At 55.5% G+C, this 26,708-nt stretch overlaps 1 protein-coding gene across 3 annotated transcripts; it reads left to right on the top strand.

Annotated features, from left to right (window-relative positions):
* The first annotated feature begins 3,209 nt into the window (after window positions 1-3,209).
* On the top strand, window positions 3,210-25,228 carry Als2cl (ALS2 C-terminal like). 3 transcript variants are annotated; one of them, XM_074060157.1, is made up of 27 exons: window positions 3,230-3,298; window positions 4,424-4,505; window positions 6,569-6,697; window positions 7,290-7,488; window positions 7,825-7,890; window positions 8,295-8,460; window positions 8,962-9,093; window positions 9,713-9,832; window positions 11,059-11,117; window positions 11,248-11,314; window positions 13,356-13,552; window positions 14,509-14,574; window positions 14,890-14,988; window positions 15,085-15,246; window positions 15,794-15,905; window positions 16,973-17,050; window positions 17,788-17,918; window positions 19,112-19,285; window positions 19,380-19,473; window positions 19,734-19,891; window positions 20,382-20,447; window positions 21,202-21,375; window positions 22,240-22,282; window positions 23,283-23,344; window positions 23,448-23,597; window positions 23,904-24,000; window positions 24,385-25,228. In XM_074060157.1, the coding sequence occupies exons 3-27, from the start codon at window positions 6,595-6,597 to the stop codon at window positions 24,460-24,462; spliced, it is 2,853 nt and encodes a 950-aa protein (XP_073916258.1). In that variant the 5' UTR covers window positions 3,230-3,298; window positions 4,424-4,505; window positions 6,569-6,594; the 3' UTR covers window positions 24,463-25,228. The 3 variants fall into 3 exon arrangements, 2 of the variants coding, with proteins under 2 accessions (XP_073916257.1, XP_073916258.1); XR_012443266.1 differs by lacking the exon at window positions 4,424-4,505 and having other exon boundaries at window positions 3,210-3,298; window positions 23,431-23,597; XM_074060156.1 differs by lacking the exon at window positions 4,424-4,505 and having other exon boundaries at window positions 3,210-3,298.
* Window positions 25,229-26,708: the final 1,480 nt, after the last annotated feature.

Genomic DNA, 26,708 nt, shown 5'->3' with positions numbered 1-26,708 from the left:
TGTCCTTACAACCCTTGTTAAATGCTACTTGTTATGGACTACTGTTGTAATTATTGTTGTATGCTATATAATATCCCACTGTAAAAAAAATCAGTGTCCTATTATTGAACATTTAGGTTGTTTGCAATTCTCTATTTTTTTTTTTTTTGGTGATACTGGAGTTTGAACAGAGGGCCTTGCACTTGGCAAGTACTCTACCACTTGAGTCATACCCCTAGACCTTTTTGCTTTAGTTTATTTTTCAGAGAGGGTCTCGTGCTTTTGCTTAGAGCTCAGTCCATAATCTTCCTACCTCCACCTCCCAAGTGGAATTACAGGTGTGCACCACCATGCCCTGCTCAATTCTCTAATATTAAGCACCACATGGAGACAAACATCCTGAAAAGCTAAACTCTTTGACATCTTTGACAGACTTTCAGCATTTGGTGTGACTCTGTCTCCCCTGTTTTCTTGTGAGTGATTAAGTCCAGAGAGGAGCTGTGCCTTGCCTAAGGTCACGCAGGAACTAGGGCCTCTAACTTGGTCTCCTCCAGCCCGGGGCTCTGCCCACCCTTCAGTATTGTTTCTCACAGGCCCCGATATGCTCCTGCACTCAACCCCCAGCTGTGTCCATCAAGTCTTGAGTGAGAGAGCTCTGAATTCCCAGGCCCCACAGCCTGACCCTCCAGAAGATAGTGTCCCCTTGCTGTATGCTGGCCTGCAAATGCTGCATGTCCCCCTTGTACTATTTTTAGCTCCTGTGGGTTTCCCGTAGGGACCCAATCCAGTCTTCCAGGGCCTCTGGGTTGGAAGCCCAGGGCAGAGGGCAGTGGCCAAGGGGAACCTGTGAACGCTTCTTTCCTGGAGGCTGAAAGCCTAAGACTCAAGGTTTAGCTCTGAGGAAACTGGGGGGCATGGAGGGGGGACCCCCCCTCCCAGTCACACAGACAGGGTGGAATTCAGGGCATCATGGACTCAGCCTGGAGCGGGGGTGGGAGCGGGATGGCCTATGACACATGGGCTAGGCCTGCTGGGGAGCTGGCTGTCCCTGAACTTGCTGGCCCCAGGCCCAGTCCAGAATAGCTCAGGGGCTGGCCTGGGCCTGGTCAGACCTGTGTGCGCATGAGCACGTGACACTGGTGTACATGGGAATGTATTACATTCTGCAGGAGGCTCTGAGTGTGTCTGGGTGTGAGTCTTTGTGTCTCAACACCATCAGTGTATTCATGTGCATCCTTTACAGCAGAGTGTGTGGGTCTGTGTCCCTACAGATTGACACATGATCTGCACAGGTGTGCCCATGCAAGGCTGCCAGGACAGAGCTTTGTGGCAGAGTTCCTGCCAGCTCGTTCAGTAGTGGAGCACCTATGTGACATACATGTCCACATTCCCTGGATGTGGAATTGCCTGTGATTACAGGGCATGTGCACATCTGTGAGATGCTGGGGCAATGGCCCTGTGTTGCAAAGGATCAAGCACAGGTGGACACACTAGAGGCTGTCCTTTGGGCACTATCCGGTACCCAGGAGACCCTGTCTGGTCCCCAGTCAAGGAGAAGCTGGGAGAGAGACTGGGCAGTCTTGCCCCATTTAGCAGATAATAAAACCCAGTTGTGATGCCTGTGAGGTTGCCCAGTGAGTGGGGGATCACTGGTCCCTAGTCCAGAACTCAGTCAGCCTTCCAATCCCCCTCGATGGGAGGAAACTGGAGAGCCCTTCTCTTCCTGGGTAAGCCAGGCAGCACAGCACTGCCTCCCCTCAGATACATGCACGCATGAGGAAACTGAGGCCCAGAGAGAGGAAGGGTTGGGCTCACAGCATCAGGCACAAAACCAGATCTGTCTTGCTCAGAGCCCTGCCCCACATGCCTCAGTATCACCCACTTCTCACGAGGTCATGACCACTCTCCAGAGACCCCTGCCTGCCTGCATCCATGTCGCAGAGGATCTAAGATCTGCTAAAACCCTACAGATTTTTGAAGGAGTCCTTCAAACCCACCATGTTCCCTTTGACAGAGTCCTACATAACTCTAGTGAAGGAGATGCAGGTATGACCAGTTTACAACAGGGGAACTGGACTCAGACAGTAGCACATTGCCCAGGGTCACACAGCAAGAGGATGGTAGCACAAGGCTCCCACACCAGGCCTCTTTCCAGAGCACTCTGACTCCCATTGCTTTACAGTCACATGGGGTCCCCGCAGAGAAGACTTTGGAGGCAGGTAACCCAGAGCAGGGGTCCAGGGCTGTAAACTCTCCAAGTCTGGGGATGTAAGACAGCTTGGCAGAACTCAAGCTCTCTCCAGGTGACATCCCTAGAGAGCCAGAGCCACTGAGGTTGCCAGGCCTCAGGCCATGGGTTAACTCCACCGGGGGGGTCTTTCTCCCACCTGGCAAGATTGAGGGGAGGGTGCCGGGTGCCACTGCCTTGGACTGGAGTTTGGGGCAGGTGGGCCACCCTTGCTGCTCTTTCATAGGCTTCCTCTGGACCTGGGGCCTCTTCCCAACCTCCTTAGTCCTGAAAGGAGCACAAGCTCAATAAGGATGGTCAGCCCCTGGAGCCTGGGTGCCACCAGAAGCGCTAAGTGGGGACCTGGCTGCACACAGCAGGCTTCTTTGTTACAGGTTTGAATCATGGTCCCTCCTCCTCTGGGAAGGTCATCTGGTACTAGTATTCAGATACCCTTTCCAAGGTCGCAGGCCTTGGCTCAGGAAGCTGGTTGGTTTCAGGCTGTACCAGGAGTGGGGGACAGGGGCCTTCCTCAAGGTCACACAGACAAGACCGGCTACCACCCTGGACGCCCAGCCCTGGGACCGTGGGCGTCTCGGTTGACCCCTCTCGGCTTCAAGTTTCACGAATTCACCCAGTGCTCGGCTAGGGCCGACAAGGTCAAGGCCCCTCCACTCTGGGGCCGCAGAGCGTCAGAATCAGTGAGAGAGGAAATCGAGGTCGCCTCCCGGACCCTGCCTGCTGTCCTCAGAGCCTGGCGGGGAAGGGACGGGGAGGGGCAAGCCAGGGTGTGAACGCGGGGTGCATGAGCGCGGCGAGCCCCGGTGCCACCTACTTCGGCCTCGCTCTGGCTCCCAGGAGCCTTGGGAGCCCGGCGGTGGCGAAAGACTGCGGGCCTCGCGCCCCGCCTACTCCGAGGAGCCCCCACCGGAGCAAGCCCCGGGGTGGGCGGGGCCTACCGAGAGGGGCGGGGCGGGGCGGGGCGGGGCGGGGCGGGGCGGGGCGGGGCGGCGCAGAGCCTTCGCGGCGGGGTGCGGGCAGCGGCTGCAGGGACCCGCTCGGGCTGTTTCTCCCCGGCGCCGCACCGCGCAGGTAAGGGAGTGCGCGGGTGGGCGCGGTCCGCTGCCCCAAGCTCCTGGCAGCCAGGTGGGGGCTTCGGTCTCCGCACCTCACGGCCGCCGAGACCGCACCGAGGTCCCCAGCGAACACTCCCGCCCGAGCCCGTCCAGAGTTTATCGGAGGATCCCCACGGTCCCAGCCGGGTTCCTGACATTGTCCTTCTTATCCCGTGGTCATCCGGCTCAGGTTTAGGAGCCGTGCGGGGAACAGCCCCACTACCTCGGGGTGGGGGGCGGTGCACATTGCGATCGCAGTGCCTAAGGGCCTGGCCTGGGCAGGGGTGAGATGGCCACGCACCGGGCCTCACACAGTCCCGTGGCGAGGCTGCCAGGAGGAGGTGACGCCGGCTGCTTGGGGCGGAAGGGCCGACAGAGAAGCGGAGAAGGTGGCGTGCCCGCCTGGGAGCGGCGTAGACAAATGCCTGGTGGCTGGGACAGACCCGAGAGTTTGGGAAAATCCGGTGGCTGTGCCCAGGCAGGCAGAGGAAGGGGAGCTGGGACACTCGCAGCTGTAGAGATGGGGAGGCTTCTAGGGCAAGAAGCTTGAAGCCCCCAGGGGCAGAGGAAGGGCGCTGTGGGGAGGCAGGAGCTGACTGTGAGGGGCAGGTATGACAACTCAACGCAGGTTCTGGGCAGTCCCACTCTCTGTTGTCCACTGGGCCAGGTGATTGAGGGGCCTCCAGGGCAGCCTAGGAAAAGGTCTCCACTGTAGTCCAGACCAGGAAATACCAGAGTGAGTGCCATGACAGGGTGTGGTTTGAGGGGCCAGCCTGGGATGGGGCAAGTGAGGCCCCAGTGACCCGACTCAAAAGCAACCTAATGTGGACAGAGGCCAGGAATGTAGAGGAGAGAGCAGGTCCAGCTACTAGTTAGAGGGCCACAGGGACAGTAGCTGACTCACCTGTGCAGGCCACAACTGGCCACTTCTGTCCTCACCCCACCCGATTGTGAATATGTCCGCCTGGGGATAAATTTGAGGCTGGGCCCTGCCAAGAACTCACTGTGTGCTTCCCTGAGTCACTCAGCCTCTCTGAGCCACCTAGTTCAGAAAGGACTAGGAGTCAGAGGCCTGAGACTGAGTCCTGCATGTGCTCTACAGATAGTGGGCCTCAGTTTCCCCATCCGTACATCTGTACAGACTGTCACTAAGGAACCTCCAGTGGATTGGAGGGAGGGAGAAGGTGAGGAGGACATGCCCTTGACCAGAGGGGTGTGGGGTAGGTAGTGGACTGGGGTTGGGGGGAGTGCTCCTGCTGGCCCCCTCATTTCAACATCTCCTTCTCTCTGAACACGCACAGACTCATGCAGACTCGTGTCTGGCCTCATGCTGCCTTTACACCCTCTATATCACTTTCAGGATGACCCCCCCAAACCCCAAGACTGGGAACAGGGCCCCTCCCTGAGGCTAGGAGTCTGGGCTGTCAAACCAGACTCCTAGCCTCACTGATTAAGCTTAACTTCTGCCCTTTTCTGTGGGCATTGTGACTCAGTTTCCCAGGGATGGGGATCACTTTGGGGTCACAGACCTGAGAGCCTCCAGAATTAGTGGCTGCCAACCTGGCTCAGTAGGACCCACTCTGAGATGTCCCAGGATGCTTTGGGGAAGGTGGGGAGGTCCCCTCCCTGAGAGGCTCCCCTCCACGGGTTATTCTTTTGAAGTGTGACTGATGGAGTTGATGCCTGTCTCATGAGGAGGAGACGGAGGCCCAGAGAGGAGCAGGGCTGAGAATGAGCTGGAGAATGGGGGGAGGGGGGTGATGTGTGGACTGTGCACTGAGATAGATCAAGTTTGTGGGGACAGACTTTCTACTCCATTAGTTTCTAGAAACATGGGTGAGGGTCAGGCAGGCCCAGGCTACACTTGTCACACACTAATCCTTTGGCTGGATGTCCAGCTGCTTCCCCTTCCTGCCTCTCCCTTCTGCAGCCTCACCCTCCCTAAGCAGCAGCAGAGGAAGCAGGAAAGGTGGGGCAGGAATGCCTGGGCTTGGGCCCTGGGCCAGAGTTCTATGGCATCTGCCCCACTTGGCTCCTGAGCCAATTCCTTAGGGAGTCATAGGCTCTGTCAGTGGCCTGTGATGCCCCATGCCTCCTTGGGGGTGAGTTGGGGACAGCTGAGACCTTCATGTTTGTCTTTTTGGGTCCACCTGTGTCACCAACCCATCATTGGCTGCCCTGATATCTCCCACTCCACCCAGGTCTGCTAATTCCAAAGCCTCAGAGTGTTAGGACCAGGGAGAGAGGCAATCTGAGACTCTTGGGCTAAAAGACCCCATCACTCTCCACCCTGGTGTGGTCATTTGGACAGATGAATTACTTTGCCAAGTGAGGACACCAAGGTCTGGTTGGAACAGGCTTTGTCTGAGGAGAGGCCGCAGCATGGCCACCTGGCAGGCTCAGTCAGATTGTGGAGGGCATGGAAGATCTGGACTCCTGCCTAGGCTGACCTTTCTCATTATCTGCAACTGTCACCAACTTCATTTCCCTGAGTGTGACTTTGGATTCCCACCGTTACCTTTTTAGCAGTCCTCTGTGGCACCCTATGGTTGACTGAGGCAAAGTCAAGCTCATATGTTGGCCAGTTAGGGTGCTGCTTGGTGAACCACCCTCAGAGTCTGCTCTGGCACTCCCATGAGCCTTTGCTCTCATGGTCCTCCACTGCATGCTGGGGTATCTCTTCCTCTTCATTTCTTGCACCTCCTTTATGGCACCAGCAGGAAATCTCCAGACTTCCTTCATTCCATCAGGTCTTTCCAGCTTTGTTCGGTGACAGGGAGTCCTAAGCCATGGCCTCAAGAACAAAGCTGGGTTCCTCTGACATGTCCCTTTCTCCAAAAAGACTGCCGAGTCCATGACCAGAGACTCAGTGGGAAGGCAGCTAGGTTGGAGCACGACCAGATAGTCCCCTGGGCACTTAGGATCCATGGCAGATGTTTGAGCAGTGGACCGAGCAGGCCAGATTTGCACTAGAGGAGCCATGTTCCCTTTTGGGTAGAGAAGAATGCTTCCCTTTGCAGTTCTGAGCCTTCTCCCACTTCTTCCAGCCCCCAGCAGTTGGCTAGGGCAGGGAACAGAGCAGGGGGCATTGACCAGTCCAGGAACTCTGCTTTGAGAAGACCCAGGCTCACTGCGCAGTTTTGATGTGGGTGGTCACAGGCTTTGCTTTCTGGGCACTCAGCCTGAGAGAATGGGCACTGCCCTGCTTAGACCAGTACTCTCTGTCTCTGATCTGTGTCCTACCCAGGAAGCCCTGGATCCCATACCCTGGCCATGGGCAGCCCTGAGGAAGCAGCCCTGCTGCGGCTGGAGGAGGTCTTCCTGGCCACCTTGGCCCGCATTGACAGTCTTATCCTCAAGCCCCTGCTCTTTGATGGTGAGTCTAAGTGCTTGGGGGTGGGGCAGGGCAGGGGACATAGGTGTGGTCCCAGTGACAAGAGTCCTCCTGTATTGGACCCTCTGAGCCATAGCTTTCTTAGCCAAGTGGGAGTGGTAACACTGGTACTACCAGCCCCCAGTTGCTGGCTACTCCCTTCCCAAAGGACCCTGAGGGGCACAGACTGGAGACAGTCCCCTGCCTCACTTCTCATCTTGCTTCCAACCGAGGCACCTAGACTAGCAGCAGGACACCTGGGTTTCCTTCCATCTGCGGTCTCACTTGTGAGTGACCTTGGGCAAGTTCATTTTTCTAAGGGCCGGTTTGTGCATCTATGAAGTGACCAAGGACCGACTAGTGACTCTGCAGATTCTGAGGGTTATAGGGGGAGCTAGCATACATGGTTCCCCAAACTTATCAAGGGTATCTGTGCTTAGTGAGGAGGTGCACACACACCCGTATTTACTCCTCAAAGACGCTGCCGCAGGTACAGCCTGCTTTCCCCGTGATGAGCTCTAGGGGGCGTTAATGCTGACCGGAGCATCTCAGCTTCATTGCCGTGATCCTGGCTCTGTGGCTGTGCTCTCTGCAGACTCGGAGCCCTCGGAGCCCCAGGGCAGAGAATGCCTGCGGCTTCTGCGCCAGCTGCACTGGAGCGCCCAGCAGCTGTGGCTGGTGACGGAGCAGAGCCTGCATTCGCTGCGGCAGAGGCTGCGCCACCCGTCCTCCACCAACCTGAAGGCCTTGCTGCTGCTGCGCAGGGCTAACCTGGTCCTGAAGGCACACATGGAGTAAGGCCACCCTCTGAGGAGGGCTGCTGCTCTACTGTGGTGTCAGAGCGCCACCTGGGGGTGGGCTCACCCGGGCTGGGGCGGGCTCACCTGGGCTGTGCGTTCACCTGGCTCAGACACTCAAGACCTGAATCTTGGGACTCCCCAGGGAACAAAGCCTTTGAGTTACAACTGTATCCTGGGGCAGGGCTTGAAGTCACCAGTGCTCAGAGCCGGGCTACCACCTGGCTGTCTGGGCTGTAGCTGCTCAGTGGGGTCATGGGAACCCCAGAAGGGCAGGGGCTTAGGTTGGAGGTGGGGGCTGGGCCTGCAGGGTGTCCCCTGTGCTGTCTGTAGGTACATCGACTCCTACACGAATTGCGTGGTGGCACAGGCCTTTCAGAGGGCAGCAAAGAGGAGGAGGTGAGCAGGGACTGCGGCCGGGAACCCATGAAGGGGCTGGGTGAGGTCTGGATGGGGGCGGGGCTGGGGAAGCTCCACCCCCAGAGCCGCAGGTGTCACAGCTGGAAGAGTGGGAGGGAGGGCCAGTGAGCCTGGAGCAGACTCCAGGCGTCCACCAGCTGGTGGCTCTGGGCGGAGTAGGAGGGTCATCCTACCCATTGGAGGGCATTTGTAGTCAGCCATCCCTTCCCTTCTAAGATACGATGCACTTCGAAACCTCCAAAAAGGCAACTCAGTACCGTGCTGGTCTGATAGGGAGGAGGGTTGGGATCTGGGGCTGGCCCTGGGAGCTGGGGGAGCAGTTAGGGTGGGTTTGGGCATGGGGGTGGGGGTGCGTGAAGGTGATGTGTACTCCCTACACGCAGCGAGTACTGGCGGAGCCAGCGGAAGGCGCTGCGGCAGCTCTTATCGGGCGTGAGCTCCGAGGGCTCTGTGGGCACCACGCTGGCCCAGGCCCTCCGCCAGCCTCTCACCCAGCACGTGCAGCAGTACGTGCTCCTCCTGCTGAGCCTCAGGGACCGCCTCGGGGAGGTGGGTACTGAGGCGGGGTGGGGGGGTGTGCAGATGAGGCAGCCTGTGGGAAACAAAGGGAGGAGAGAGGCTCAGGAAACCCAGCCAATATTCAGGAGGGACCCAGCCAAGCCAGGGTCACAGCACTGCCCTGGGGTGTGTGTGGAGGGGTCATAGCCGCGCCCTGGGGGAGGACTTAACTCTGACCTAAGGAATCTTAAGTACATGGGTGTGCCCTGGTGGAACAGTGGGGACCCACAAAGCAGGCATGTCCTGGGTGTAAGGACACAGGGTCTCAGGGCCACCCTGAAGGAGTCCCCAAATGGTCCTAACTTCTCCGAAAGTATCCCACTCCCCAACAGAAGAGGAGCTGTCAGAGAGAAAAGGGCAGACTTTGGCCTAGGTTTAGGCCTCCTGACCAGAGCTGAGGCCAGGCCACTGCCAGCACAGTTATCCCAGGGTGGGGGAAGGTTCCAGTCATGCCCTTGGATCCTCACCATCTGCCCCATCCTCCTCTCACAGGGGCATCCTGCCCAGGAGATGGTGATGCATGCAGTCACCCTGTTTGGGAACCTACAGTCCTTCATGGGGCAGGCGCTGGACCAGGCTGTGGCCACACAGGCTCTCTGGCACACCCTGAGCAGCAGGCTGAGGGTGAGTTGGAGCCTGGGGGGGTGGTCAGAGAAGGGGGTTCCATGTTGAACAGCCTGAGCTGCTGGCTATCAGTTCCTTGCCTCAGTTTCCCCAGCTGGAAGGGGGATTGGTGCTGAACCTGGTGACTATGAGCCATCTTCATCTGTCTGCTGAGACCAGCCCTGACTTGGCTTTGGGAAGGAGCAGTCAACAGAACTAATTTTCTTTCTGGGTGTGTCCTGCTGCCCCTGTAGGAAGGAGAGTCTCTGGGTCCTGAGAGGGAAAGATAGCTTTGGGCCCAGTGTAGAGCATTAGAAGAGCAGGTAGGGGTCAGAGTTGCTGTTGAGAGGCAGGAGCTGCAGAATCCCAGGTGAGGGGGTAGGGGCCTGCGGGCCCAGGTACAGGGTTGAGGTGTGCAGAGGACCCAGAGAAGCCTCCAGAGAGAGAAGCTGCACCATCCTGCTTTGCAAGGCCAGGAATGACCCCCATCTTGCAGTTTCAGCACCTGTCACTGACCTGGTGGTCACCACAGGCCCACTGGGGAGGCCTCTGGGAGGTGTCTGGGGCTCAGGGGACAGGGCATCCTGCAGCATGCAGGGCAGGGGTGCTTGAGTCCTGTGCCTCCCTCTTCCCCCACCAGGATGTGCTCTGCACCCCTGTTCACCGGCTCTTGTTGGACAGTCAGGACATCCCTGTGACAGTCACCCCACTGCGGGCTGATCGTGTGCTGCTGTTTGATGATGCCCTGGTCCTGCTGCAGGTGGAGTGGGGCTGATCCAAGATCTTAGGGACACCTTGGGGTTCTGGAGCCAAGTTGAAAAGACCATGGAAAAGGGACAGGGGTTTGAGAGCAGTGGCTAGCCAGCGGGAGCCGACTTGAGGGGGGGCGATGGGAAAAGGCCAAGGTGAGTTCAGGCTTCAGCCCATCCCAGCATGACTTCACTTTGAATGTCTTCACCTTGGCTTCCTCATCTCTCATCTAAAAATTAAGGTGATTGAGACTAAGTGTATCCTGCTTAGTTCCCTTAGAATCCCAGATGGAAAGTCTGGGCCTGGGGCAAGCAGGCTTCCAAGAAAAAGCACTTCACAGAAGCAGCACCATGCTCTCGGCATTACAAAGGCAGGAGGGAGCCAGATCTGGGGTTTGGGAGTTGTTACATGGCAAGTAACTTTGACCAAACTCCTATAGTCCTTGTGATGTCCACAGCACTGTGTCTGCCCTCAGAATGTCAGCCTGGAACTTCCTTCCGACAGGGCTGCTGCTTCCCAGCCCAGACCCTATATCCTGAAGCCTGGTGTGGGGTTTGTTCTGATTTAGTTTGAGGACCTTCTACTTCTGCCTTCACCTTCCATGCACTAGAGATGCTGTCCTTAACTGCTAGCCCTTTCCCACCCCTGGACCTTTGCACATGCTGTTGTACTGGGCTGTTATTCCTCATCTCATCTGTGGCTGGCAAACTCCTCAGGTTTGGGCCTCCTGCTTCTCTTTTTCTGGCTATGGAACACTGAGTGGCCTGCTTAGCCTGACTCTTCCCAGAGGAAGGGATGTGTCATCTGACTGTCAGAGCAGGGTGGCCTTCCAGGTAGAAAGAACAAAGGTTTGGAGTGAGGAGAGTTTGCAAGTTTAGGCAGGCACAGTGATGGAGTGGCCGTGACACTCTGGTGTAAGGGTGAGGGCTAGGGGCACACAAGCCCGTGGTGGCCTGTGGAGTCTCAGATGGCAGGCTCAGCAGTGGCTGTGTGGCCCTCCAGGCAAGAGGGGCCTGAGAGTTTTTCAGCAGGGACTGACTGGGCCAGCTGTGTTTCAAGATCATTCTGATAGCCACGTGGGGTGGGGGAGGCTGGTCCTGGGGCAGGAGAGGCAATGGAGAAACTATTCTAAGAGAGGAGTGGGCTGCAGTGGAAAGAGAACATGCTGAGGCCACCAGGGTCTGGGTTGGCCACCTGCATTGGGCTGTGATGACACCTGTGCCCATCTTTTTCTAGGGCCACAATGTCCACACCTTTGATCTGAAGCTGGTATGGGTGGATCCTGGGCAGGATGGGTGAGCAGCTCCCTTTGTGGATACCCCAGCCTCCCCTCCCCAACTCCCACAACCCCTGCCCACTCCCTAGGGTTCCCACCTGGACCCTCTGGCCAGAGCTGGGGCCTACTTGTCATCTCTGTCTGTCTAGGTGCACCCTCCATGTCATCACACCTGAAGAAGAGTTCTCCTTGCATGCCAGGGACTCCCAGAGCCAGGTGGGTGAGCTGTGAATAGGGGGAGTTGGGTCGGGGGCTGGGGGGCGGGCAGAGTGTCTATGTAGCCCTACCAGCCTCTGGGGTCAGGGTCAGAGGGTGCCAGGCATTGGAATGTCAGAGAGAGAGTAGGTGTTTTGCTCTATGAGAGCAGAATCAGGCCGAGTTGATCCCTGCCTGAGGTCTTGTCCCTTCCCTCCGAGCGGGCCATGAACCTGAGGACCAGGGTTTCAGGCTCGGGTGATGGCAGTGTGCTTGATGACAGAGCACGGTCAGGTGGAGGGGTGAGACCTTGAGTGCCCCAGAAGGCCTCTTTTTTTTTTTTTTCTATTTTAAATGCAATTTCAGATTTTTATTTATCATTTTTTTTTCATTTTTCTTTTATTATTCATATGTGCATACAAGGCTTGGTTTATTTCTCCCCCCTGCCCCCACCCCCTCCCTTACCACCCACTCCACCCCCTCCCGCTCCCCTCCTCAATACCCAGCAGAAACTATTTTGCCCTTATCTCTAATTTTGTTGTAGAGAGAGTATAAGCAATAATAGGAAGGAACAAGGGGTTTTGCTGGTTGAGATAAGGATAGCTATACAGGGCATTGACTCACATTGATTTCCTGTGCGTGGGTGTTACCTTCTAGGTTAATTCTTTTTAATCTAACCTTTTCTCTAGTTCCTGGTCCCCTTTTCCTATTGGCCTCAGTTGCTTTAAGGTATCTGCTTTAGTTTCTCTGCATTAAGGGCAACAAATGCTAGCTAGTTTTTTAGGTGTCTTACCTATCCTCACCCCTCCCTTGTGTGCTCTCGCTTTTATCATGTGCTCAAAGTCCAATCCCCTTGTTGTGTTTGCCCTTGATCTAATGTCCACATATGAGGGAGAACATACGATTTTTGGTCTTTTGAGCCAGGCTAACCTCACTCAGAATGATGTTCTCCAATTCCATCCATTTACCAGCGAATGATAACATTTCGTTCTTCTTCATGGCTGCATAAAATTCCATTGTGTATAGATACCACATTTTCTTAATCCATTCGTCTGTGCTGGGGTATCTTGGCTGTTTCCATAACTTGGCTATTGTGAATAGTGCCGCAATAAACATGGATGTGCAGGTGCCTCTGGAGTAACAGTCTTTTGGGTATATCCCCAAGAGTGGTATTGCTGGATCAAATGGTAGATCGATGTCCAGCTTTTTAAGTAGCCTCCAAATTTTTTTCCAGAGTGGTTGTACTAGTCTACATTCCCACCAACAGTGTAAGAGGGTTCCTTTTTCCCCGCATCCTCGCCAACACCTGTTGTTGGTGGTGTTGCTGATGATGGCTATTCTAACAGGGGTGAGGTGGAATCTTAGTGTGGTTTTAATTTGCATTTCCTTTATTGCTAGAGATGGTGAGCATTTTTTCATGTGTTTTTTGGCCATTTGAATTTCTTCTTTTGAGAAAGTTCTGTTTAGTTCACATGCCCATTTCTTTATTGGTTCATTAGTTTTGGGAGAATTTAGTTTTTTAAGTTCCCTGTATATTCTGGTTATCAGTCCTTTGTCTGATGTATAATTGGCAAATATTTTCTCCCACTCTGTGGGTGTTCTCTTCAGTTTAGAGACCATTTCTTTTGATGAACAGAAGCTTTTTAGTTTTATGAGGTCCCATTTATCTATGCTATCTCTTAGTTGCTGTGCTGCTGGGGTTTCATTGAGAAAGTTCTTACCTATACCTACTAACTCCAGAGTATTTCCTACTCTTTCTTGTATCAACTTAAGAGTTTGGGGTCTGATATTAAGATCCTTGATCCATTTTGAGTTAATCTTGGTATAGGGTGATATACATGGATCTAGTTTCAGTTTTTTGCAGACTGCTAACCAGTTTTCCCAGCAGTTTTTATTGAAGAGGCTGCTATTTCTCCATCGTATATTTTTAGCTCCTTTGTCAAAGATAAGTTGCTCATAGTTGTGTGGCTTCATATCTGGATCCTCTATTCTGTTCCACTGGTCTTCATGCCCAGAAGGCCTCTTTAAGGGATGCCTAGCCTGTGCTTCCCATCCCCATCAGGTGGTTTGGCAATGGAAGGTGACCCAGGCTGTGTGCCAGGCCCTCCGTGAGAAGAAGGACTTCCCTGTGCTGGGGGCAGGCCAGGAGCCATCCGTGCCTCCCGCCTGCCGCTGTGTGGCATATACCTTCCACCGAGAGGGCCGGTTCTGCCAGGCTACCTACGAGGGCGAGTGGTGCCGGGGCAAGCTACATGGCAAGTGAGTGACATTGACACTTAGCTGAGTTGGGCAGGACTCCTCCTAGGGATTCAAGGGACTGACAGGGCTAACATGGCCTCAGGGATCTCTGAAGTTCTCTGGGATGGGACCTGGCCCAGGTCTGTGCCAAATGAAAAAATCACAGTGGTGACTTTGGAGAGCAAGGGGCAGCTGCCAGGAGCTGGCCTGCAGGGCCTGCAGTCACTGTCCATTCGTAGGAGGGTGACAGAAGGATTCTGTTAGGTGTGGCGTTATCTGGCAGGGTGGAAGGCTCTGTGCACCTCTCTCTCTTGGTCCACACAAGCATCCCAGGGAGAAATGTTCTTACCCATTACACAGGTACAGAAACTGAGGCCTAGTGGTGTCTAGCTTGCTGTGCCCAAGGCCCAGGGCAGGTTCCAGGTGAGGTCTGTGTGACCCCACAAGCAGGCTGGCCTTTAAAGAACATGTGGCCCAGCCTGCGCTATAGCTGGGAAAACTGACCCACAGAGCAGAAGGAACTTGCAAGGTTATGCAATAGGGATATCTTGCCTATTTCCAGAAAGGGCTGGAGGGGGCTTGTGACCAAAAAGACTGAGAAAACAATGCCACATCGGAAGAAGGAAGGAGACTGGTAAAAATCTCTTTGACTAACAGTTAGCTTGAACTTGAAGTGTAGCTCTGAGCTTCCTGTTGGTCAAGGGAAAAAGAGAACGCAGATGTTTCTAAGACTTTCCCCATAGGGTGTGATGAGAGTGCCCCACAAGACTGCTAGCAAAGCTGTGCCAGTTGCAGAGAGGGCTAGGGGCTCTCTGTAAGGGATCTCAGTGCTCAGATGAGGGCTGGGTGAGGGCAGAGTCCAGCTGGAGGGAGATCCTGAGGGTGAGGGAAGGGAGGGCCTCTGAGAGCGTGTGTGGCTGAGGTGTGGAGGTGTGGATCTGGTGGACTGATGCCTTTGGACCTTACCTGTGTCCCAGGGGAACCCTGAAGTGGCCGGATGGCCGGAATCACGTTGGAGATTTCTGCTGGGGCCTGGAGCATGGGTAAGGCTGATGCTGGTGTGCGTGTGCATGTGTGTATCCTAAATAGGGGCGTGGGTCTCAGCTTGAGGTCCTGGAGGGAGTGCTGTAGAAGGTGCCCCAGGGTGTGTGGGGCCAAGGTGGAAGAAGGGGGTGTTCTGAAAGGGCCTTGGAAGAAGAGGGGGCTGAGACCTCTGAAACCTCCCTGTCATCTGAGAGGGTCCCTGGAGGCAGGGACACCTGGGAGGCATGGAGGGGACACTGTGGTGTACCAGGTCAGGACTGGGCTGGGAGGCGGCCCTGGCTCTCACTTCCCATCCCACCCAACCCCATGGTCAGCTTTGGCATCTGCCTGGTGCCCCAGGGCTCCGAGGACAAGTTTGACTGTTACAAGTGCCACTGGCGGGAAGGCAGCATGTGTGACTATGGTATCTGTGAGTAAGTGACCTCAGCTGGGGAGAGGGCTTGTGGGATGGCCATGTCCCCTGGGTCCAGTGCTGTGAGGTGGAGCCAGCCATTTGTGACCCTCTCCAGGTACGGCACTGACGAGGTGTACAAGGGCTACTTCCAGGAGGGCCTGCGGCATGGATTTGGGGTTCTAGACAGTGCGCCGCATGCCCCTCAGCCCTTCAGGTACACAGGTCATTGGGAGAGGGGCCAGAGGAGTGGCTATGGCATCGAGGATGATGGTGACAGGTGAGCATTCACAGAGAGGACCCTCCTGGGCCCAGCTGGCTCAGGGCCCAGGTTTGCCATCTGTCCCCACAGTCTCTCAAACCCCCGATTTCCTCTCACTCCCTCCTTACTGAGGCTCGAGCCAAGGGGGCTCCATTGTCCTGACTGTAGGTCCCCAAAGTCTGGTCCACCTCCATTGTCAGACAAGAGCTTCTGACCCCTGCTCCCATTTAAGGTCTGTGGGACAGCCACAGAGTGTCCTTGGCTGGTGTTCCATGCCTCCTCCTCTGACCTCACCCTGCCATACCTCCTGCGCACCCCTCAGCCTTCTGGACCACACACTGTCCCCCCAGATCTGTCTGTTGCCTCTCAGGGTGTCCTCCAGGCAGAACCCCTCCTCCTTCACGCTCTGTTCCTCTTGGGATCCAGCCATCACCCACTTCAATCTGAGCTGAGTGGATTCAGGTGTCCCTGTTCCTTATCTGTCCACCACTCCAGCCCCTGGCAGCTGAGCACTCGGAACACAGAAGGTGCCTGGGGACTATTCTGACTCACCTCTTTACCCCAGGGGGGAGCGATACATTGGCATGTGGCAGGCGGACCAACGACATGGCCCTGGAGTTGTGGTCACCCAGGCAGGGGTCTGCTACCAGGGCACCTTCCAGGTGGATAAGATGGTGGTGAGTGGGTGACCTGGGTGTCCTGAGCTCCTTCCCCTCTCCCTGCATCCCCTGCCCTGGGGACTCTAGAACTGTGCTGAGGTCAGGCAGGGTGGACAGGGAAGGGAGCTGGGTTCCTGAGGGTGGAAACTATGGGGAAACCCTAGCTCTGTTACCCATGTACCCCAGCCTAATCCAAACCCCAGCTCCTTCTACCCTCAGTTTCCCCATCAGCAACACAGGTTAGTGAATTAACAAGAATGAGGAATGTGGTAATGACACCACTGGCCTCAGTAGGCCATAGTCACCCATGCTGCCTTCCCCCACACAGAGTGCCTTGGCTCTGGCTCTGCCACCCCCACCCTCTAAGGCCCTCACGGGTGTCCTGCAGCAGAGGTCATTATTCCTTTGGTATGAATGGTAAAGGTGTGTGAATAACAGACCTGAGGGATCAGAAAACTGCCTGATGTCACATTCTGAGTGGCAGAGCTAAGATCAGACCCAGGTCCCCTAAGCCTGACCCCCCCAGCTCTTTCCTCCTGCCTCACCCTTTTGCCCAGTACTTGATGCACCATGGCACTCTGGCCCATGGCTGGCCTTGGGATCATTGCTTGTGTGTTTATGTTCTACTCTGTTCTGGAAAGGATTGAAGGAAGCCTACAAAGGAAGAGGAGTTTAAGGCATGAGTAGGCACAAAAAATAGAGTCAGAAATCTCTTGAGAGTAACCTATATCACGTTTGTCAATGAGTTTCCCGGCAGCCAATGGGAAAAGGGGGCTGATCCACCTTGGTGGCCCCCAGTCTGTGTTAGGGAAGCAGGCTCAGAAGCCCAGCCTCTCCTGAGTTCCCAGAGGCTTCCTGAAGAGGCTGCTTGTGGGGAGGAGCCAAGGACCAAAGCTGCTTAGAAAAACCCAGCCATGGGGTTGGGGCTCAACAGGCCAAAAATGAGGGTCCCACTTCAGCACAGTCTTGGGGAGGGGGTCACAGGACTCAGGGCCCCTCTCTCTGTAGTCAGTGTCCACTTCCCCTCCCCATCCCCAGTTTCCTGGCTCTCCCTCCCTTCCTACTCTCCTTGGCTTCCTTCCAAGGGCCCAGGCATCCTCCTGTCTGAAGATGACTCCCTGTACGAGGGCACCTTCACCAGGGACCTGACACTCACGGGGAAGGTGAGAGCCATGGAGACTGGGACTACATGGCTGAGGCCATGGCTGGTGTCTTGTCCTTCCCCTTGGGCCAGGTACAGGTGTGGAGCGTGGAGGGTGGAGCGGGGGTGGGGGTGGGGGTGGGGGCAGACGTGGCCACTTGATTCTGGAGCAGGCTGAGAGGGGACAGATGACTTGCCCCGTGTCCCTGCAATGGGCACCTAGTCCAGAATACACATCCACCCGCCACCATCACCACCAGAAAGCAGCCATCCCTAGAATCTCTGTCATTTGCATATTCCCATCTGAGGTGACTTGGCTAAGTCACCCAGTGGGGCTGTGCGGGGGCCTTTGGAGATGCTGGGTTGCTTGATTTGACAAGGATGAGGGGACCCTGCTGGCACACAATGGGTGGCCATCAAGGATGCTGTGCATGGGACACCCTCCAGGCCTCTCCCTATCTCTGCACCTGGCCCAGCCCGGCCCCATAGCAGCAGTGCTCCACTCTGCCCCAGGAGCCCCTTCTCCATCTCTCAGCCTGTGCCTTCCTGAGAGGTGGCCACAGCGGCTGGTGGGGCTCCTCAGGGGGCAGAGCTTCCTGAAGCCCTTGGGTGAGGCAGTGGGAATGGACAGTGAGAAGTATCATCAGTCTTTAGCCCCGCTGACCCCCCCTGCCAGTGGACAGGCATGAATCCTGGCGTGGTTAGACAGAAGGCCAGCTGGATGCACAGACATTCCTGCCTCTCTCTCCCCACTCCCAGGGCAAGGTCACCTTCCCCAATGGCTTCACCCTGGAGGGCTCGTTTGGCAGTGGGGCAGGGAAAGGACTGTACACACAGGGTGTGCTGGACACAGCCACTGTCCTGCCAGACCCGAGCAACACCCGCAAGAGGTAAGAGCTGGGCTTGCCTGACTTGGACCTTCTTGAGCATGCTGTGTATGTCCTTGTTCACCCCAAGGACTTGGGTCTCAGCAGAGAGGCTCAGCCCTACAGAGAGTTTAGAGATTTGGCATTGACCCTCTGGGCAGAGGCTCTTGGAGTCCAGAGCTGGGTGGAGATGATGCCATACTCTGTAAAACTGGGGAAAACATGTGACTTGTAGAATTTTCCTTGACCCTGCTTTTTTTTTTTTCCCTAGAAAGGATACAAGACAGTTTATAAGACAAACACACAAGAAAAAAATAGAAAATAAAATTGTGTGTTGACCTGAAATGAAAGGGGTAAGCAGAGGGGTCCTGCAATAGTTTTGGCTGAGCATTATTAGCCTGACTGAGTTCCCTGGCATCTAAGATGAAGAAGGAAACTTGCTAAGTGGAATCACTATTACTATCAAGCAGTATTTGAGAGGGGGCTAGTTGTTTTTTCCTATGAGGACAGAGTTATTTCTTGGAAAACTAATTCAAGCGGTGATTCTCATGTCTGTTTTGAAAGACTTGGTATGTGCAGGCAAGAGAATTTGTGTGGGTGGCAGTTCTAATGTGGAGTGGTCCCAGACAGCATTTCAGATGTAGGGAGTGGGGAGAGTTAACTAATTGCCCCTGCATGCTGCTTCTCCCTGAAAACAGGGAGAAAACATTCCCTAGAAGCCTGCCCCAATGGGGTGGGATGCAGATATTACAGGATAACCTTTGAATGTGGCACAGAAGGGCAGTGCTCTCTGCTAGACACTGTCCATTGGACACACACACAGCCAGGCCTCAGCCCCTGGCTTTGGGGAAGGGAAAAGCAGGGGTCTGGGCAGTGGGGGGATCCCTGACTTCTGGCACTGGTCTCTTTTGGTTCAAGTTCCATGGTCTGGACTTGACTTCCAGCTCTCCAGGTCTGCCACCTTCTGACTCCGTCTTTCCAGGACTCTGTGTGCCCTGTCTCTTCTCCATCGAAGAGTACTTCCTCTGTCCCCTCTCTGCTTCTTTTTCTCCTCCTGGAGCCTTGGAGGTCAGCCCTGTCTGCATGCCCCAATCCCTGCCCCAATCCTAGGCCTTGCCCTGGGCCAGGCTTGTACCACCACCCCTCCCAGGGCCTGGACAGGGTCCTGCCCCCTGCAGTTCTGTCTCTTCCCCTCCTTTCTCTGTTCCCCATCACAGGCAGCTGGGTCTGGGTGCCTTCCCCGTAGAGAACCGGTGGCAGGGAGTGTACAGGCCCTTCCGGGCCTTTGTGCATGCAGGATGCCCAGGGGACCGGCAGGAGGCCCTGCTGGGCTTCCATGTGCAGAGCTCACGGGAGCTACGCAGGTCCCAGGAGTACCTCTGCTGTGAGAGGTGAGCCCAGTGCCCTCCAGTGCGGGTCCTGCAGGCCAGAGAGGGCTGGGGAGGCTGCTGGGAGTGGTGAGGGACACTGTGCATGGTGTCCCAGCCACCCCAAGGACAGCACGGGGAGTATGGAGGACACCCTGGAAGAGTTGCTGCAGCACCGGGAGCCCAAGGCCTTGCGGGAATACCTCAGGAAGGTGAGGACCCAGGGCTGGGCACGCCTAGAAGGCAATGCTCTCACTGCCCTGCTGAGAAAGGGGGTCCTCACTGCTGGGGAAGGGGGTCCATTTCTCATAGCACAGTGTGGACTGGAAGGGACAGGCCTGGAGGCTCCTGGTCCTCAGAGGGACTCAGTGTTCCTGTCTATGAAGTGGGAGCAGTCTGGGAGGCTTGTCTGTGCATACTGTGCTCCAGACCCTGCTGCTGAGCGTTCCTGTTGCCCCCCCACATACACCAGGCCCTCAGCAACTCCCGGCACCCCCTGGGGAAGCTGCTACGGATGCTGATGCTGACTTTCCAGGCTACGTACGCGGGCATGGGGGCCAACAAGCATCTACAGGGTCTGGCCCAGGAGGAGGTGAAACAGCACGCCCAGGAGCTCTGGGCCACCTACAGGTGAGTGTCCCACCACCAGGCTTGTCCTTTCTAAGCCTCAGCTCTGCCTGGCGCCCTGTAGCTTTGGTGCCTTGACCTTAGTTCTCATGCGACATGGGACTGAGGGAAGTGAGTGTGTAGCTGTGATAAAAAGAGGTCAAAAATGACAGCCAGGGCTTGCTGCAGTCCCCGGTGAGAGACCAACCCTGCTATGAGATGATGGTGACCCACACTCAGGCCCCATCTCTTGTCCCAGGCTGAGCTGTGAGCCATGGAACCTTCCAGATAGGAACCTTGGCACTACAGTTCCTTCTGCTGCTGGGGTGGCAGGCCACTGTGGCCCATGTCATCTAAGCTCCGACCTTGGAGCTGCCTTGGCAAGGCCTGGCTCTGAAGGCCCCATGTCTGGGCCTGGGAAGTAGAGTCACCTGCTCTCCCCTTTGGTGATAGAAAAAGTGGAGCTCCTGTTCTGTGGGTAGCAGCCATGTCATTGCCTCTTGTTGGGTTGCAGGGGTCTGCTGAAGGTGGCCCTGGGGCTCAAGGGACAGGTCTTGGAGGAGGAAGATGCAGAGACAAGGTACTGGCCTGGCCTTTGCTCCTAGGCCTCCCTTGGGGGGAGGGCCTCTTCTGGGGGAAGTGCTGGGCACTCATGCTATTGACTGAGCATGGTTCATTGACCGTTTGTGCATCATGGTGACCCATGACCTCTATCCTGTGAGCAACCAGGGAGGGGCACTGCCACAATGCACAGAATCCATCTTTGTTCCAAATGTGTCATCCCAGCCTCACCTCTCAGGTGTGTGGAGGCTGAACAACTGTCTCAGCACCTTCCTCTTTCCTGCATACAGAGGGGAAACTGAGGCTGCTGGGGCTGAGCCTGAGGTCACACAATGCAGGAGTTATGACATTCAATCTGTGTCCACAGGCTTGGAGCAAATCTAACTTGCCTTCAGGTTGCTTTTGCTCAGAGAGGCCTTTCTGTCACCTTGTTGCAGGAGGCCTGGGGTGTGGGGTTACATGTCAAGTAGAACATTCCCTGTGTCTTGGAAGGCAGAGCAGGGCCAGCCTGGAAGGGCTGATGAGTGAGAGTTTTGCTGTATATTGCTTACCCTTCAAGGCCCTGATATTTGCTTTCAGTCAACTGGGGATAAAATCCTACCCCAGGTGCCATCTTGGTTCTCAAAGTCAAGTGAGGGAAACAGGTGCTCTCAGGTATGGATGGAGTGAGTGGTGTAGAGATGGTTTTTAGGGAGCCCCACTGTGGGACTAGGAGCTCCAGAGGTGCTTCAAAGGGCAGTAATGATGCCCCGCGACCTGTTCTGGCCTCTCAGGGACCTGCAGGTACATGGATTGATGCTACCCCTCGTGCTGCCCAGCTTCTACTCAGAGCTCTTCACGCTCTACCTGCTTCTTCATGAGAAAGAGGACAGTCTCTACAGCCAGGGCATCACCAACCTGAGCCTGTTTCCAGACACCAAGCTGCTGGAGTTCCTGGATGTGCAGAAGTAAGCCTCCCACACCACCAAGGCCAGTGCTCAAGTGTAGCAGATGATACATTCTTAATTCAGGCTGTCTGTCTTCAGCACAAAGTGGGGGTGGGCTAATTGGCTTATATACCATGAAGTTCTAGAATTAGGTATTCAGGTGTGGCTGGATCTAGGTGCTCAACCACCCCACAAAGGAAAGCACCTTCTCTCTTTCTTTGATTTTATTCTGGCTCCCCCTTCTGATGACAAACATGGCAGCAGCAACTCAAGGATGCCACTTTCCCAGCTCAGTCCTCTCTTTGTCCCCTCAGGGAACTGGCATTTCCTTCCCCATAGCTCCAGAATCCTTGGAGCTTCCCTGGTTTGGCATGGGTGTCAAGCCCACCCTGAATGCTGGCTATCATTGACCAGGGTCACCTGCCTGTCCACCATAAGGCTGGGCACATGCACTGAGAGTGGGGAAGGGCAGGTCCCCAAGGGGAAACTGAGTATTATTCTGGGTATGGATGGGCAGGTTTTCACCATAAAGAGCCCCTTTCTACCTTGATCCTCCAATGTCTCTAAAACATATTTTCTCCTTAGTGCTTCTCTAATATATGGATGACACCGGTGCTTGACCTCATTCCCGGTGGGCACTCAGCCACTCTCCTCCTGCACCCAGGTCCCCTTTGTCACACAGAGTGTGAGGGGCTCTTCCTCCAGAGCCCTCTGCCCTCCCCTTGCCTCAGGCTCCATGTGTGCATCTAGGGATATTATTGTGGACCCATTCCCTTCCCCTCACCTGCACTCAGCCCTCCTGGGTCATAGGGACAGCTCAGACTCTGAGCTCAACTCTGCTCCCTCAGACTGGCAAAGTCTCCTGTCTCACTTTTCCAATTTCAGGCACCTGTGGCCTCTCAAGGACCTCAAGCTGACAAGCAATCAGGTGAGAAGACAGCCACTGCCTGGCCCCAGGATGGAGAGCCTAAGCCCTGGGTCAGGCAGACGTGGGTGGGGCAGGAGGTGCCAGGCTTCCTGCGCTGTTCTTACTCCTCTGGTGGCCTGGCTCAAACACAGGCTCTGCCTCTCTCCTGGCTGCGTGACCATGAGAACGATACCTGAGCTCTGAGTTTCAGTTTCCTCCTGTGTAAAAGGATCCATACGCAACCCACCTCCTAGGAGAGCTGTGAGGGGGAAGGGCACCAGAGGCTGCTGTGCCATTCAGTGGACTCAGGACCATCTGGAACTTATTAGAAAAGCAAATTATTTATTTTAAAAAAAACCTTTCTTTTTTCTTTGCAGTATTAGGGTTTGAACTCAGGGCCTCTTGCTTGTTAGACAAAGGTTTTCCACTTAAGTCATGCCCCAGTAGAAAAGCAGATTCTTGCTGGGTGGGCATGGTGGTGCACACCTGTAATCCCAACTACTCTGAAGGTGGAGGTAGGAGGACTGCAGTTTGAGGCCAGCCTAGGCAAAAAGTTAGTGAGACCCCCATCTCAATAAACAAGCCAGATGGTGTGGTGGTACATCTCTATGATCCCAGCTACTCTGGAGGCATAAGTAGGAGGATTGAGATCTGAGGCTAGCCTTATGCAAAAAGCACAAGACCCTATCTGAAAAACAAACTGAAAGCAAAAGTGCTGGAAGCATGGCTCAAGTGCTAGAGAGCTTGCCTAACAAGCACAAGGCCCTGAGTTCAAACCCCAGTACTGCCTGAAAAAAAAAAAAAGAAAAGCAGATTGTTGGGCCACCCTACAACTGCTGAGTCAGAAGCCCAGGATGTGGGATCTGGAATCTATGTTTGCACAAGCTCTTGGGTAGGTCTGTGGAATTAGGCCACTCCCGGTCACTCAGCCGTCAGGGTAGAGCTGAAGTTAATGATGGGATGGTCTGGGTGGCCGGGGGCTCAGGGCCAGCCCAGCTTCACCCCTCATTACTCTCCACAGAGGTGCTCCCTGGTCAGGGACAAGTGCTTCCTGTCTGCCACTGAGTGCCTACAGAAGATCATGTGAGTCCCCACGCTGAGGGTGTGAGGCAGGATGCGGGAGCACTGGGACCCCCTGGCTGGGACTGAGCCCGAGGACCTTGACCTAGATCTACCCCTGCTGCAGCACCACGGTGGATCCACGGGAGAGGCTGGAGGTGCTGGAGAAGACTTATGGGGAAATCGAGGCCACTGTGGCGCGGGTGCTGGGCCGGGAGCACAAGCTGCCCATGGACGACCTGCTACCACTGCTCATCTATGTGGTGTCGCGGGCCCGGTGAGCCTGCTGGAGCTGGGGTGGATGCAGCCAGACCCGTTTCCACCCTGCCCACCCCAGTCTCATCGTCAATGAAGTCTGGAAACGTCAGGGCTACAGAGGCAGCTTTCTCAGGATGGATGGGGTGGGAGGTGGGGCTGAGGCCCAAAAAGGGGACTCCAAGGTCCTGTTGGCACCAGAGGCAGAGCAAGAGCCACACCTGAAGTGTCTAGCCCTTCAGCCAGGGATCCATCCCCAACTGCATGGTGCCTGTCCATGACAGCCCTTTCTCCTCTCTCTTGCTGTCGTGCTGGGGGTGTTTGCCAGGATTCAGCACCTGGGAGCTGAGATCCACCTGATCCGAGACATGATGGACCCTACCCACACAGGAGGCCTGTACGACTTCCTGCTCACAGCTCTGGAGGTGAGGGACGGGCTGTGGCAGAGATGGGAATACCCGGGTTCCTAGGACAGACCCATCCCGCCCCAGACACCATGAGCTCAGGTCTCGTTCCGTGCATATCTCCAGGGAGGAGGGTTCTCACCTTGCTCCCGGCACTGCCTTTGTTCAGAAGGGGCTGGGAGGGCTTCTGCAGTGACTCCATTTGTGGGGAGCTCCAGGCTGTACCCCCAAGCACAGTAGGAGATGGCAGATCTGTTTTCTTTGCAGAACATAGACAAAGACTGAGTAGGGGGCACAGAAATCCCAGGTTGGGGAGGTGGGCGCACTGGGCTTCAGGCTGGAGCCCGTGCGTGCGGCTAGGAGTAGGCAAGCCAGCTGGCCCCAGCCTTGTCTCTCTCCTCCCAGTCCTGTTATGAGCACATCCAGAAGGAAGACATGAGGCTGTACCGCCTGCCTTGCCGCTGGGTCAGAGAGCTGTGGTAACACGGCCACTCCTGGACAAAGTACAGCGCTGAGGGGCCTCATGGACTTCCCGGAGCAGGCACTACCCACCTGCTTCCCAAGTCAGGCCACTGAGGAGTGGCCCTTGGAGGTGACTCTTGGAGGAGATGGCATTTTGCTTTTCCCAGGGAGACACTGCTGCCACTGCCTTGACAGTGGTGAGGATGAGAGGTGGCCCTGGAGCTGGTGGCTTTCACTTGGCCATTGGTCCAGGCTGGGAAACTGCCTCTCCCTGAAGCAGCGTGGTGTGGGTGAGGAACCTTGGCTTCTGTCTGCTTGAGCCTTGCACCCAAATCACTGAGCCTCTTGGTGTTGCCTTCTGTATGGTGGCAGGGTGGTGGGGTGGGTAGTCCATAAAACACTTTCCATCCAGCCAGCTGAGTCCTGACATCTTTTCCAAGTCTGGCTTTAGTCCCCTGGGCTCAAATGGAAATTCTCATGTCACCATCAGTCTCTTTCTTCACTCGTGGTCAGAAGGCTCCAAGTTTCTTGGTTTTGGGGACTTTCTCCCATGAGGCTTCTTCTGGGGACCTGCCTCCTTCCCTGCTCTGCCTTAGTGCCACCCTGGCCTGTCTGGGCTGTGTGGCAGGAAAGTTCCAGCTCCTCGCCAAGCTGCTGGGTGGCTTCTGGCAGCCCTTGCTCATGTCCTAGTGTGCAGTAGAGGGGGTGGGCTCAGTTGTGAACTGCAGAGGCTCCTTAAATGTATTTTATTATTTTTTATTATGATATATTAATTGTACAAAGTGAAGAGTTTCATTGTGATATTTCCATGCATGCATATATGATGTAAACAGCAGGGACCACTAAGCCAACTTTGCCTGCCTCGGTGCCAGCAGGCCCAAGTGGCCCATGAATGACACGCCTGTAACCTCTGTGTGCCTGCCTGCAGAGGGACAGCGGGACTACATGAGGCTGGTCTGTGCTATGACTGAGACATGCCCCAAGCTCAGGACCCTGCAGCACTCAGGAACTTGGGCTTAATTTAAACAGTGGTTCTAGTGCAGGACCACCCAGTGCAGGAGCTGGGTCTCTGACAGCTTCAGCCCTACCTGGCCTCAGTTTCTCCCCCTCTCAGCAAGAAACTTGAGTCAGGTGACCTGCAGAGCCTTCTGCTGCCTAACAGGAGATGAGTGACAACAGGCAGCATGGCTGTGTTTCACAGTGGTGTAGGGGTGAGGATGGGCTTAGGCAGGGATGCAGTACTGGAGGGTGAGCTGGCCTTGCAGCTGGACCTAGTCCTGCTGCTGGGCCCTGGACCATGAGCAAATCTCGTCACTGACCCTGGCTCTGGTGTGCCTTTCATCATCAAAGCTTCTGATCTCAACCATGCAGAAAGGACTGAGGGAGGTGCTGAGAAGACCTCACTTACCTGAGGCTGGTGTTGAGCTCCCCAGGAGGGGGTGGAGCTACCCAGGACAGTGGCAGCTTGCTAGCACTTCAGACCTCTCCATTGTTACCCACTAGTTCCTGTACCCTGACCCCTCCCTCAAAGGTGGCTCTGAGTTCCTGCAATGCTGCAGAGACCCTCCCAGCCTCTTTTGGGATCAGCCAGCCTTGCTGCCGTGCAGAACAGTAAGGTCCTGCCAGCCACCCTCCTGCTAGGCCTCAGCTAGCACCAGCTAAACTGGGACCTCTGGACAGAGCCCCAGGGGCCACAGTGTTTAAGGAGTGTCCAAGGGCAGCCAAGACTGTAGCAGACCTTTCTGGAAAAACCCGTAGATCGTGTGTGTGTGTGTGTGTGTGGGGCGGGTGGTGGTGGGGGGTCAGGGAGGAGATTGACACCTGAGTTAGTGCTCCAGTACAGAAGCCAGGTGGCCTCCTATATGTGGTGTCTCAGGGAGACTATGGAGATGTTCACCTACAGCCAGGCCAGGGTCACACCTCAGTGATAACCTCTCCCAGCTGGATTCTTCCACAGGTGATGAGTGTGCATGGTCCTAGAATGTCTTCCATCCTTTGACGTCTGGGCCATGCCAGCAGACGGTGTTAGGAGTTGTCACGTTTATGGTCATCATCAATATCCATAACCCAGATCCAGCCAGCGTAGTCAGGAAGTAAGAGAAGCCGCACTCCTCACTCCACCCTGCCCCATCGGTTCCCCAAAGGTAGGCATAGGGAAGAGTGAGAAAGGCGAGCTCTGTGGTTAGGGTCTCTTACAGCTAGACTGGGCCTTTTCTCATTCCCCCTCCTGCCTCATAATTAAACATTTTTTTTAATATAAAGTGGGA

This window comes from Castor canadensis, chromosome 17, assembly GCF_047511655.1.
Source record: "Castor canadensis chromosome 17, mCasCan1.hap1v2, whole genome shotgun sequence".
In the NCBI taxonomy this organism is placed as follows: Eukaryota; Metazoa; Chordata; class Mammalia; order Rodentia; family Castoridae; genus Castor; species Castor canadensis.
The sequence above is the reverse complement of the archived record's forward strand: the minus strand, read 5'-3'. Positions and strand labels throughout refer to the sequence as shown.

Coding starts and splice junctions, on each gene's coding strand:
- Als2cl (XM_074060156.1), top strand. CDS start 6,595: ATGGGCAGCCCTGAGGAAGCAGCCCTGCTGCGGCTGGAGGAGGTCTTC. Junction 11,315..13,355: donor CCAGGGACTCCCAGAGCCAG/GTGGGTGAGCTG, acceptor CATCCCCATCAG/GTGGTTTGGCAATGGAAGGT. Junction 15,247..15,793: donor ATCGAGGATGATGGTGACAG/GTGAGCATTCAC, acceptor TCTTTACCCCAG/GGGGGAGCGATACATTGGCA.